The sequence below is a fragment of the Oncorhynchus keta genome, chromosome 33 (genome assembly GCF_023373465.1).
Source record: "Oncorhynchus keta strain PuntledgeMale-10-30-2019 chromosome 33, Oket_V2, whole genome shotgun sequence".
NCBI lineage: Eukaryota > Metazoa > Chordata > Actinopteri > Salmoniformes > Salmonidae > Oncorhynchus > Oncorhynchus keta.
Window position 1 is genome coordinate 4,083,481 of NC_068453.1, and position 14,466 is coordinate 4,097,946.

General features: G+C 42.4%; 1 protein-coding gene and 1 long non-coding RNA gene across 3 annotated transcripts in view; both read right to left on the bottom strand.

The window, feature by feature from the left end:
- The window catches only part of LOC118366064 (cilia- and flagella-associated protein 54), a 72,494-nt gene that overhangs the window by 52,832 nt on the left and 5,196 nt on the right, over positions 1-14,466 (bottom strand). Inside the window, exon 5 of one of the 2 annotated variants that reach the window (XM_052491704.1) lies at positions 10,563-10,718. The exons of the other annotated variant lie outside the window; for it this stretch is intronic. Within the exon in view, the coding sequence (XP_052347664.1) occupies positions 10,563-10,718 (156 nt within the window). The remainder of the gene's footprint in view (positions 1-10,562; positions 10,719-14,466) is intronic. 2 annotated transcript variants of the gene reach the window in all.
- LOC127914584 (uncharacterized) lies at positions 13,285-14,459 on the bottom strand. Its single transcript, XR_008088927.1, has 2 exons — positions 13,865-14,459; positions 13,285-13,788 (listed from the first exon to the last, which is right to left on the bottom strand). It is a non-coding gene; the product is annotated as an uncharacterized LOC127914584 (long non-coding RNA).

The window sequence follows — 14,466 nt, forward strand, 5'->3', positions numbered from 1 at the left end:
CTCTGCAGATCCTCTCAAGCTCTGCCAGGTTGGATGGGGAGCGTTGCTGCACAGCTATTTTCAGGTCTCTCCAGAGATGTTCGATCAGGTTCAAGTCCGGGCTCTGGCAGGGCCACTCAAGGACATTCCCAAAGCCACCCCTGCATTGTCTTGGCTGTGTGCTTAGGGTCATTGTCCTGTTGGAAGGTGAACCTTCACCCCAGTCAGAGGTCCTGAGCGCTCTGGAGCAGGTTTTAATCAAGAATCTCTCTGTACTTTGCTCCATTAATCTTTTCCTCGATCCTGACTGGTCTCCCAGTCCCTGCCGCTGAAAACATCCCCACAACTTGATGCTGCCACCACCATGCTTCACCGTAGGGATGGTGCCAGGTTTCCTCCAGACGTGATGCTTGGCATTCAGTCGAACCAATCTTGGTTTCATCAGACCAGAGAATCTGTTTTCTCATGGTCTGAGAGTCTTTAGATGCCCTTTGGCAAACTCCAAGCGGGCTTTCATGTGCCTTTTACTGAGGAGTGGCATCCGTCCGGCCACTCTACCATAAAGGCCTGATTGGTGGAGTGCTGCAGAGATGGTTGTCCTTCTGGAAGGTTCTCCCATCCCCACAGAGGAACTCTTGGTCAGTTCTCCCTGACCATGCCCTTCTCCCCAGATTGCTCAGTTTGGCCGGGTGGCCAGCTGTTAGGAAGAGTCTTGGTGGTTCCAAACTTGTTCCATTTAAGAATGATGAAGGCCACTTTGTTCTTGAGGATCTCAACACAATCCTGTCTCGGAGCTCTATAGACAATTCCTTCGACCTTGAGGCTTGGTTTTTGCTCTTACATGCACTGTCAACCGTGGGACCTTATATAGACAGGTGTATGCCTTTCCAAATCATGTCCAATCAATTAAATTTACCACAAGTGGAGTCCAATCAAGTTGTAGAAACATCTCAAGGATGATCAATGGAAACAGGATGCACCTGAGCTGTCTTAATACTTTCCGAATGCACTGTACACAATCCATGTCTTAATTGCGACTCGTTTCAGGAAACTAGGCTTATGTCGTGCGTCACTTTTTCACAGGAGAGGCATTGTAACATATACATTTTTTTTTAGCAGGAATGCCTTCTGGAACATGTGAACGTTCATGTACCTTAATAACAAACTGCTATGCCATCTGTAAATACAAATAAAATGGTTAAGTCACAAGCCTAGGTGGTTTAGCCATGGAAAAAGCTATATGAACCTTCCTGCTAGCCATGATTGGCTGAGATAATGTTTGGGCTGGACATGCAGAGTGATGAGTTTGGATTGGTCTGCCATGTAGCACGCTTCCTTCTATAACATAAGACTCAGTATGTGTAGGTCAAAAATAGATATATAAGGAAATCGATGGAAGTAGAATATGATAGCTAAAGAGATGGAGAAAATTCAGGCGTTAGATTGCAAATGCGGAGAGAGTGGAAAAGAGAACACAGAAGGCTGTTGTATTTAACACCTGTCTCCAGATTACATCTTCAAACTAAGGGCAAACATGGCATCTGTGACAGAGAGGGAGAAGCGTTCATCCATGTATCAAATCAAATTTATTTATAAAGCCCTTCTTACATCAGCTGATTTCTCAAAGTGCTGTACAGAGATATACACACTGCTCAAAAAAATAAAGGGAACACTTAAACAACACAATGTAACTCCAAGCCAATCACACTTCTGTGAAGTACCGAGATAGGTACCGAGATGAGATCCTCAGACCCCTTGTGAGACCATATGCTGGTGCGGTTGGCCCTGGGTTCCTCTTAATGCAAGACAATGCTAGACCTCATGTGGCTGGAGTGTGTCAGCAGTTCCTGCAAGAGGAAGGCATTGATGCTATGGACTTTCCCCAGACCTGAATCCAATTGAGCACATCTGGGACATCATGTCTCTCTCCATCCACCAACGCCATGTTGCACCACAGACTGTCCAGGAGTTGGCGGATGCTTTAGTCCAGGTCTGGGAGGAAATCCCTCAGGAGACCATCCGCCACCTCATCAGGAGCATGCCCAGGCGTTGTAGGGAGGTCATACAGGCATGTGGAGGCCACACACACTACTGAGCCTCATTTTGACTTGTTTTAAGGACATTACATCAAAGTTGGATCAGCCTGTAGTGTGGTTTTCCACTTTAATTTTGAGTGTGACTCCAAATCCAGACCTCCATGGGTTGATACATTTGATTTCCATTGATAATTTGTGTGATTTTGTTTTCAGCACATTCAACTATATAAAGAAAAAAGTATTTAATAAAAATATTTCATTCATTCAGATCTAGGATGTGTTATTTTAGTGTTCCCTTTATTTTTTTGAGCAGTGTATATAGTATACGGGCAAGAGAGTCTAGCTAGCTACATTGAATCAAATTCATTGCAAGTTAACGTTACGTGTATGATCTGTGTAGTAAAATTATTCATATCTCAAATCCATTTGCATTGCTAGATATAGTCTAATGTTAGCTAGCTAGCTAACAATGAATCCAGTTAGATTCATGCAGGGTAGTAACGTTAGGAGTTGGGATTATGTTTCATTGTTTAGCTAGCTAGCGACATGTCTAAATAAAAGACTCCACATTCCAAGGCCCTGCTTTTATTTCGTCACATTCACAACCGTAAATCTTGAACCAAGATGGCATAGCAGTTCAGACGTTTTTTGTCCTCGTCTTGTCGTGTCCTGTATATATATATATATTTACAACTTTTTTCACATACATTTCATTTTTATTTTCCATCAACTCATCTTCAAAACACTCTCCTGCAACCGCCTCACCAATTTATATTTATAAAAAAGTATTATTTACCTCAAATCTGTAATCCTCCAAGAAGCTAGCCAGAAACTCCAAGAAGCTAGCCAGAAACTAGCCAGAAGCTAGCCAGGAGCTAGCCAGAAGCTAGCCCAGAAGCTAATCCAGAAGCTAATCAGAAGCTAGTTCAGAAGCTAGTTAGCTTCTTTACTGGCAAATCGTTAGTATTCAGCTAACCACGGTTTGTGGTCATCAGCTATCCTTTAGCTCGAAAATCTATCGCCAGTTTTGTACGGCGCAGCGCGGCTCGGAACGGAACATACCGGACCAATTTTTCTCTCCATGTCCCTGGATTTCAACTGCTCTCTGGACATTCATACCTGGATCTCACAGCTAGCTAGCTGCTATCCGTGTGACTATCGGCTTTCGTCGATTCCGGAGCAAACATACATTATTCCGGAGCTAGCCAGCTCCGTCAATCACTCCTGAGTTCCATCAATCACTCCTGGGCTGCAGTCACCTATCCGGACCCGTTTTACTGCCTACGCGGAGCCCCACCGGGCCGTCACAACTGGACTGCCGACGTTATCTACCCGAAGGAGATCCGGCTGGCTCCTCCGTCGCGACGTTACATGAATGCTCATCTGCGGCCTGCTAACCGTTAGCTGTCTTACCGGCTGCTATCTGAATAGACAATCGGACAATTTATTTATTTGTATTATTATTATGTTTATTCTTGGGCCTCTATAACTATATCTATTGTTTTTATTTTTGTTGTTGTTGTGTGATTTGGATTAATCCCCTCTACCACACGGAACCCCACTAATCTACTGACGGAACGCAAGAGGTGGCTAACAACAGACCTTCATCCTATGCTAGCTTGCTACCGATGGCCTGGCTAGCTGTCTAAATCGCCGTGACCCCCAACCAACCTCTCCACTCACTGGACCCTTTTGATCACTCGACTAAGCATGCCTCTCATTAATGTCAATATGTCTTGTCCATTGCTGTTCTGGTTAGTGTTTATTGGCTTATTTCACTGTAGAGCCTCTAGTCCTGCTCACAAAACCTTATCCAACCTATTAGTTCCACCACCCACACATGCAATGACATCTCCTGGTTTCAATGATGTTTCTATAGACAATATCTCTCTCGTCATCACTCAATACCTAGGTTTACCTCCACTGTATTCACATCCTACCATACCTTTGTCTGTACATTATACCTTGATGCTATTTTATCGCCCCCAGAAACCTCCTTTTACTCTCTGTTCCAGACGTTCTAGACGACCAATTCTTATTGCTTTTAGCCGCACCCTTATTCTACTCCTCCTATGTTCCTCTGGCGATGTAGAGGTGAATCCAGGCCCTGCAGTGCCTAGCTCCACTCCTATTCCCCAGGCGCTCTCTTTTGATGACTTCTGTAACCGTAATAGCCTTGGTTTCATGCATGTTAACATTAGAAGCCTCCTCCCTAAGTTTGTTCTATTCACTGCTTTACCACACTCTGCCAACCCGGATGTTCTAGCTGTGTCTGAATCCTGGCTTAGGAAGACCACTAAAAATTCAGACATTTTAATTCCAAACGACAACATTTTCAGACAAGATAGAACTGCCAAAGGGGGCGGTGTTGCAATCTACTGCAAAGATAGCCTGCAGAGGTCTGTCCTACTATCCAGGTCTGTACCCAAACAATTTGAACTTCTACTTTTAAAAATCCACCTCTCTAAAAACAAGTCTCTCACCGTTGCCGCCTGCTATAGACCACCCTCTGCCCCCAGCTGTGCTCTGGATACCAAATGTGAACTGATTGCCCCCCATCTATCTTCAGAGCTCGTGCTGCTAGGCGACCTAAACTGGAACATGCTTAACACCCCAGCCATCCTACAATCTTGATGCCCTCAATCTCACACAAATTATCAATGAACCTACCAGGTAACTCCCCAAAGCCTTAAACACGGGCACCCTCATAGATATCATCCTAACCAACTTACCCTCTAAATACACCTCTGCTGTCTTCAACCAAGATCTCAGCGATCACTGCCTCATTGCCTGCATCCGTAATGGGTCAGCGGTCAAACGACCTCCACTCATCACTGTAAAACGCTCCCTGAAACACTTCAGCGAGCAGGCCTTTCTAATCGATCTGGCCGGGGTATCCTGGAAGGATATTGATCTCATCCCGTCAGTAGAGGATGCCTGGATATTTTTTTAAAAATGCCTTCCTAACCATCTTAAATAAACATTCCCCATTCAAGAAATAGCCCAGACCGACAGATATAGCCCTTGGTTCTCCCCAGACCTGACTGCCCTTAACCAACACATAAACATCCTATGGCGTTCTGCATTAGCATCGAACAGCCCCCGTGATATGCAGCTGTTCAGGGAAGCTAGAAACCATTATACACAGGCAGTTAGAAAAGCCAAGGCTAGCTTTTTCAAGCAGAAATTTGCTTCTTGCAATACTAACTCAAAAAAGTTCTGGGACACTGTAAAGTCCATGGAGAATAAGAACACCTCCTCCCAGCTGCCCACTGCACTGAAGATAGGAAACACTGTCACCACTGATAAATCCACCATAATTGAGAATTTCAATAAGCATTTTTCTACGGCTGGCCATGCTTTCCACCTGGCTACTCCTACCCCGGTCAACAGCACTGCACCCCCAACAGCAACTCGCCCAAGCCTTCCCCATTTTTCCTTCTCCCAAATCCATTCAGCTGATGTTCTGAAAGAGCTGCAAAATCTGGACCCCTACAAATCAGCCGGGCTAGACAATCTGGACCCTTTCTTTCTAAAATTATCTGCCGAAATTGTTGCCACCCCTATTACTAGCCTGTTCAACCTCTCTTTCGTGTCGTCTGAGATTCCCAAAGATTGGAAAGCAGCTGTGGTCATCCCCCTCTTCAAAGGGGGGGACACTCTTGACCAAAACTGCAACAGACCTATATCTATCCTACCATGCCTTTCTAAGGTCTTCGAAAGCCAAGTCAACAAACAGATTACCGACCATTTCGAATCTCACCATACCTTCTCTGCTATGCAATCTGGTTTCAGAGCTGGTCATGGGTGCACCTCAGCCACGCTCAAGGTCCTAAACGATATCTTAACCGTCATCGATAAGAAACATTACTGTGCAGCCGTATTCATTGATCTGGCCAAGGCTTTCGACTCTGTCAATCACCACATCCTCATCGGCAGACTCGACAGCCTTGGTTTCTCAAGTGATTGCCTCGCCTGGTTCACCAACTACTTATCTGATAGAGTTCAGTGTGTCAAATCGGAGGGTCTGCTGTCCGGACCTCTGGCAGTCTCTATGGGGGTGCCACAGGGTTCAATTCTTGGAGCGACTCTCTTCTCTGTATACATCAATGAGGTCGCTCTTGCTGCTGGTGAGTCTCTGATCCACCTCTACGCAGACGACACCATTCTGTATACTTCCGGCCCTTCTTTGGACACTGTGGACACAACCCTCCAGGCAAGCTTCAATGCCATACGACTCTCCTTCCGTGGCCTCCAATTGCTATTAAATACAAGTAAAACTAAATGCATGCTCTTCAACCGATCGCTACCTGCACCTACCCGCCTGTCCAACATCACTACTCTGGACGGCTCTGACTTAGAATACGTGGACAACTACAAATACTTAGGTGTCTGGTTAGACTGTAAACTCTCCTTCCAGACCCATATCAAACATCTCCAATCCAAAGTTAAATCTAGAATTGGCTTCCTATTTCGCAACAAAGCATCCTTCACTCATGCTGCCAAACATACCCTTGTAAAACTGACCATCCTACCAATCCTCGACTTTGGCGATGTCATTTACAAAATAGCCTCCAATACCCTACTCAACAAATTGGATGCAGTCTATCACAGTGCAATCCGTTTTGTCACCAAAGCCCCATATACTACCCACCGTTGCGACCTGTACGCTCTCGTTGGCTGGCCCTCGCTTCATACTCGTCGCCAAACCCACTGGCTCCATGTCATCTACAAGACCCTGCTAGGTAAAGTCCCCCCTTATCTCAGCTCGCTGGTCACCATAGCATCTCCCACCTGTAGCACACGCTCCAGCAGGTATATCTCTCTAGTCACCCCCAAAACCAATTCTTTCTTTGGCCGCCTCTCCTTCCAGTTCTCTGCTGCCAATGACTGGAACGAATGACAAAAATCTCTGAAACTGGAAACACTTATCTCCCTCACTAGCTTTAAGCACCAACTGTCAGAGCAGCTCACAGATTACTGCACCTGTACATAGCCCACCTATAATTTCGCCCAAACAACTACCTCTTTCCCAACTGTATTTAATTAATTTATTTATTTTGCTCCTTTGCACCCCATTATTTTTATTTCTACTTTGCACATTCTTCCATTGCAAAACTACCATTCCAGTGTTTTACTTGCTATATTGTATTTACTTTGCCACCATGGCCTTTTTTGCCTTTACCTCCCTTCTCACCTCATTTGCTCACATTGTATATAGACTTGTTTATACTGTATTGACTGTATGTTTGTTTTACTCCATGTGTAACTCTGTGTCGTTGTATCTGTCGAACTGCTTTGCTTTATCTTGGCCAGGTCGCAATTGTAAATGAGAACTTGTTCTCAACTTGCCTACCTGGTTAAATAAAGGTGAAATAAAATAAAATAAAATAAAAAAGTGATTTTCTGTAATTAGCTCGTCATTAACTTGTAAATAGTACTTGTTGTGAGTTTTTATTAAAGTGACTAGTGTTCCATTATTAAAGTGGCCAGTGATTTCAAGTATATGTATATAGGGCAGCAGCCTTTAATGTGCTAATGTGTATACAGACATGTCGATATACATATTATAGTCTTGAAATCTTGGGATGTTTAGTACACTCACTACCATACTGACTGTTTAGCACAAGGCCTCACATGTGAATCCTTAAAGAGAAGGGTGGGCTAAGGCTTAAGAGGGTGTAAACAATGCTGAATGGGTTTAGACAAAGAGCTCTCCAGCAGGTGTACCAAAAAATTCAAGGTCCATTTTCTCAAAAGTGAGTTTACAAGTTTATCAACTTTCAAAGCAGAATTACTTTCCCATTGTTCCTCAAATGTAGTGGACAGTTGTGGCAAAAGTTTTGAGAATGACACAAATATTAATTTTCACAAAGTCTGCTGCCTCAGTTTGTATGATGGCAATTTGCATATACTCCAGAATGTTATGAAGAGTGATCAGATGAATTGCAATTAATTGCAAAGTCCCTCTTTGCCATGCAAATGAACTAAATACAAAAAAAATAAACATTTCCACTGCATTTCAGCCCTGCCATAAAAGGACCAGCTGACATCATGTCAGTGAGTCTCTCATTAACACAGGTGTGAATGTTGATGAGGACAAGGCTGGAGATCACTCTGTCATGCTGATTGAGTTCGAATAATAGACTGGAAGCTTCAATAGGAGGGTGGTGCTTGGAATCATTGTTCTTCCTCTGTCAATCATGGTTACCTGCAAGGAAAAAATGTGCTGTCATCATTGCTATGCACAAAAAGGGCTTCACAGGCAAGGATATTGGTGCCAGTAAGATTGCACCTAAATCAACCATTTATCAGATCATCAAGAACTTCAAGGAGAGCGGTTCAATTGTCGTGAAGGCGGCTTCAGGGCGCCCAAGAAAGTCCAGCAAGCGCCAGGACCGTCTCCTAAAGTTGATTCAGCTGCGGGATCGGGGCACCACCAGTAAAGAGCTTGCTCAGGAATAGCACTTACAGTGAGGCAAAGACTTTTGGAGGATGGCCAAAGACTTTTGGAGGAGTGGGCTCACTCACAATTTTGCCTAAAAACACAGCCATGAATAAAGAATGGTACCAACACATCCTCCGAGAGCAACTTCTCCCAAGCATCCAGGAACAGTTTGGTGACGAACAATGCCTTTTCCAGCATGATGGAGCACCTCATCAATATTTTGGGTCCATGGCCAGGAAACTCCCCAGACCCTAATCCCATTGAGAACTTGTGGTCAATCCTCAAGAGGCGGGTGGACAAACACAAAGCCACAAATTCTGACAAACTCAAAGCATTGATTATGCAAGATTGGGATGCAATCAGTCAGAATGTGGCCCAGAAGTTAATTGACAGCATGCCAGGGCAGATTACAGAGGTCTTGAAAAAGAAGGGTCAACACTGCAAATATTGACTCTTTGAATCAACTTCGTGTAATTGTCAATAAAAGCCTTTGACACTTATGAAATGCTTGTAATTATATTTCAGTATTCCATAGTAACATCTGACAAAAATATCTAAAGACACTGAAGCAGAAAACTTTGTGGAAATTAATATTTGTGTCATTCTCAAAACTTTTGGCCACGACTGTATGATATACCATTTTCTAGCTCAGAGTCTTTACTTTTATCCAATGTAAAAAACACAATTTCAAATGTTGCTACATAAGATCGAATCGAGACGGTCGGTTACAATTGTCTCAAGGCTTAAAAATCCTGCTTTAACTTGTCTCCTCCCCTTCATCTACACTGATCGAAGTGGATTTAACAAGTGACATCAATTAGGAAACATAGCTTTCACCTGGATTCACCTGGTCAGTCTATGTCATGGAAAAAGCAGGTGTCCTTAATGTTTTGAGTCTACTCAGTGTAGATATAGTTGATAAATGTTTTTAAGAATTTGAAGTTAGGATAGCCTGAATGTTCACAAGTTAGCCTTGTAGCTTAATTGGCCAAGGAGCAGGACCATTTTGAATAGCTACCTCTGTATTTCTATGGTTCTCATTCAAACCTATGTTAATTCATGGAAATGTAATATGGTTATAGTTGAAGAAGTATACACAGTAGGGGTCTTCACGGGTCCACACGAACCCGAGAGAGGCACGTGTTTTTCACGAGTGGGGCGTGTAGCTTTTTGTTTTTGTCGGCCAATCACAAGCCACCAAAGTGGCACTAGTCTCTGGCTCTGTGTCTGTTGTGGCAATCAACTTAGGAGATCAATGGAAGATGCAATTAAAATCACGGAATTAAAAGTTAAATGAGAATGATATGTTTCAACAACCAAGGGCCAAGAGGTAGGCTGTTCCTTAATACATTGATTTGAGCTGATGATGTTATTGTGAAGGACGGGGGAAAGCGCAGCCTATGTAGATTTGATAAGCCAACCCAGCTACCTAGCTAGCTTAACTGTCTTCTCTTCTCGGGTTGATATAGTCAAAACAGGTACTATATAATCAGATTGGATGATAAAAACATAGCTTTGGCAGCTAAAAGTTATTAACTAATGCGAGTCGGCTTGGCTGCTGCTGTCTCTCTCTTTCTCCTCCTCCCGCCACTCAGCAACATACAGGGGTTATCTCGTCCCTTCTCCTTTGTGACCCGGAAACCTAGATAAGTGGTTGAGTGGTCGAGGAGTGTGTCAATTAGCTAGTAGGCAAATGGAAGAGTGTCCTCCCCTCCTCGATAGCCACCTCTCATCGAGGATATTCATGTGTATCCTATTTTTTAAATCTGCAACACCCCTTTTGAATCAGATTTTGTTTTGATAAAGGAAAAAAATATGCACACGTTTAAAAACAATACGCTATTTATCTATAAAATGTCTAGCATTTCTAACTTCTAATTTGTTTTGATCCTGTAAACTTAATTTGCCTAATGACGCGCAAGTGGAGAAGGACCGTTTCATTTCAAGCGCATTTCCATCCACGTTCACTCGCTGACTCTCCTCGATTAATTTGACCTTTTTTAAAAGGAGACGAGAAAGACGCAGGAGATGAGCAAATGTACTTGATTAAAGGCCAGAGTCACAAACACACAGCAAAGAGATAGAAAGGATGTACTCACAGGGCTGTGTGTGTGCCAGCAGCAGTAGTAGCAGTGTGCGGCTGTGTTGGAAGTTCTTCAGAGTGTGATGGCCCTTCTCCAGGGCCTCCCTGAAACAACACAGTGTATCCTCCACATCCAGAGGAACACACACCAAACACATGGCCCGGCGCACCTCTACAACAGACCAAAACACACACACACACACACACACACACACACACACACACACACACACACACACACACACACACACACACACACACACACACACACACACACACACACACACACACACACACACACACACACGGCTATATGACTATGGCGACACATCAATATACCCACAGACCAGAATGACTGATGATTTATTTTAGAAAGGAATGGTTGAATGCATGGCTCGACATTAACGCTTGTTAAGAATATAGAAAAACAAATCACAAAAAAATCACTCTGAAAATAATTGAGAGGCAAACATTGGAATAATATTCTATTTATTCTATCTATTTTTCATGTACATACTGTTACAAAAAGTAAAAAACTTTTACAAGGTGTAGGTGATTTACAAACATATTCCCAAACCAATGCTGACATTCAGAAAATTTGCAAACATTAATGAGACTTTTATGAAGAAATAAATTATCAGTTGGAGAGTGAAGGCCTCATTGCTTTTTTAAAATAGTTTAATGTAGTATCAATTTTGAATTGGAGAACTGTCCCAGAGTCTGTTTTGTAAAACTGTAATATGCCATTTGAACTTTTATGTTCCAGGGAAACAGGACGCGAGTTCCTTAATCTTGAGTGCTCTGAAAGTATTGAATTATTCTATAAACACACAAAAAGTACTTGTTTTGTAATTGTAATGTTGCAATATTTTATAGGCTTAAAGAAGAGCTTTAAAGGGGCAGTGTTGTATTTTGAGACAGGCTAATTACCCTGGCTGATTGGGCTGCACAACGAGTCGATAAGCCAGCGACCAGTGCACCAGTGTTGTATCGACATGCCTGCCAACTTGAAGCGCTTCCTACTGGGTATCACGGTCATGTAGCTAATGTGGCCATTTTTTGCTCTCATGGGATTTTATTTTAAGTAGGATAACTGTCTACACAAGAAATAACTAATATTAATAACCTATTTTAGATGTCACTTTGATACATACATACGGTCTTCCTCAATGGGTAGGGCGTGAATTGCAAGAACATTCAGAGACCCAGTGCCCTCGCCTCCATTGTCAAGCACTATTGTGGGCTTAAGGTTGTCAGTAGCTACCTTTTCCAATATCAGGCTTGACAGTCACAGTAAACCACGCATACAACATATCAACAGTACACCCATCATCAATACTTTTAATAAAAAATAAACAATCGTCAGTTTTAGAAGTGAAAATCTACAATTATTATTTGTGTAAAACCAACAGTGAAATATGTCATTCACTCAAAGTCCAAACTCTTCTGGTACGGTAGTTGCACTACTTTTACTGCTCAATCAAACAGTCTAACCTACAGCAGAGTGCTTTTGACAAACCCACTACTTTCCTTTCGACAAACCCACTACTTTTTTTTGAAAATCTCAGGATGATCAACAGAAACAGGATGTACCGTAGCTCAATTTCAGGTCTCATAGCAAAGGGTCTGAATATGAATGTAAATAAAATATTTCTATTTTTAATAGTGTTTTAACCTGTTTTCGCTTTGTCAATATGGGGTATTGTGTTAGATTGCTGGCCCACTATTTTATGTTTTTAAATTCATTTTAGAATAAGGCTGTAATTTAATTAACAAAATGTGGAAAAAGTCAAGGGGTCTGAATACTTTCAAAGGCAATGTAACAAACCCATGCTAGACGGTAGTTGCAAGTTAGATCTCACCTCTTTCTTAATTTCTAATGGGTATTATCCTGTTACATACTTTCCTTTTGAGAAAACCCACTACTTTCCTTTGACAAACCCACTAGTTTCAAGTTAGCTATTTGCACTTTTGACAGGCGACTACCTTTGGAACATTCCCACCTAGCCTACAGCCATTTGCGCATTGTTGAGCTTATAATATGAAGAAATAAAACTTGATCATGTTGGATCCGTTGCATCAGCCTCATTGCTTTTTTAAAATAGTTTAATGTGCAGTATGAATTTTGGATCTGGCGACCCAGAACTGTCCCAGAGTCTGTTTTGAACTGTAATTATATTTGTTATCGTCCCAGGGACAACAGGACGCCCTTAATCTTGAGCTCTGGATTGAATTATTCTATAAACACACAAAAAGTACTTGTTTTGTAATTGTAATGTTGCAATATTTTATAGGCTTAAAGAAGAGCTTTAAAGGGGCAGTGTTGTAAACAGGCACCCTGGCTGATTGGGCTCACTTTAAGCCAGCGACCACAGGCCCACTACTTTGTTTTGACAACCTGCACCTCGACAAACTTGAAGCGCTTCCTACTGGGTATCACGGTCATGTAGCTAATGTGGCCATTTTTTGCTCTCATGGGATTTTATTTTAAGTAGGATAACTGTCTACACAAGAAATAACTAATATTAATAACCCTTTAGATGTCACTTTGATACATACATACGGTCTACTCCTCAATGGGTAGGGCGTGAATTGCAACAACACCGAGACCCAGTGCCCTTCGCCTCCACTTGACAAGCACTATTGTCCGGCAACGGTGTGGGAAGTAGCTACCTTGTATCCAATATCAGGGTGACAGTCACAGTAAACACACGCATACAACGTATCAACAGTACACCCATCATCAATACTTTTAATAAAAAATAAACAATCGTCAGTTTTAGAAGTGAAAATCTACAATTATTATTTGTGTAAAACCAACAGTGAAATATGACGCAAATTCATTCACTCAAAGTCCAAACTCTTGCGGTACGGTAGTTGCACTACTTTGATTGCACTGCTCAATCAAACAGTCTAACCTACAGCAGAGCGCTTTTGACAAACCCACTACTTTCCTTTCGACAAACCCACTACTTTTCTTTTGACAAACCCACTACTTTCCTTTTGAGAAACCCACTACTTTCCTTTTGAGAAACCCACCACTTTCCTTTCGACACGCCCACTACTTTCCTTTCGACAAACCCACTACTTTCCTTTCGACAAACCCACTACTTTCCTTTCGACAAACCCACTACTTTCCTTTCGACAAACCCACTACTTTCCTTTCGACAAACCCACTACTTTCCTTTCGACAAACCCACTACTTTCCTTTCGACAAACCCACTACTTTCCTTTCGACAAACCTCCTTTCGACAAACCCACTACTTTCCTTTCGACAAACCCACTACTTTCCTTTCGACAAACCTCCTTTCGACACACCCACTACTTTCCTTTCGACAAACCCACTACTTTCCTTTCGACACGCCCACTACTTTCCTTTCGACAAACCTCCTTTCGACAAACCCACTACTTTCCTTTCGACACACCCACTACTTTCCTTTCGACAAACCCACTACTTTCCTTTCGACACGCCCACTACTTTCCTTTCGACAAACCCACTACTTTCCATTCGACACGCCCACTACTTTCCATTCGACACATCCACTTGCCCATACTATGTCGCCATATTGGGATACAGCTACCCACTTCTCCTTGAATATGCATCAGAAACCAATAGGCAGAGTGTAGCCTACTAATGCATTTTATTTTGTAAAGTGGTTCCTTGCATTATACAATGATGTAGAAATGGTGTTAAATACCATTTACATTTTTGGAGGGACAAGTGACTTAAACTTTGACAAGTAAACAAAAATAGTCCTACTTGTCCAAAGGACAAGAGATAAAAAAGTTAATGTCAAGCCCTGGAATAAATAGCATAATAAGGTTGGCCTATATCAATAGTGCTAGGCTTATTGACTTATAGCAATAAAATATGATTAATTGATTGACTGATTGATTTCCAGCTGCTACTGGATTCCCGT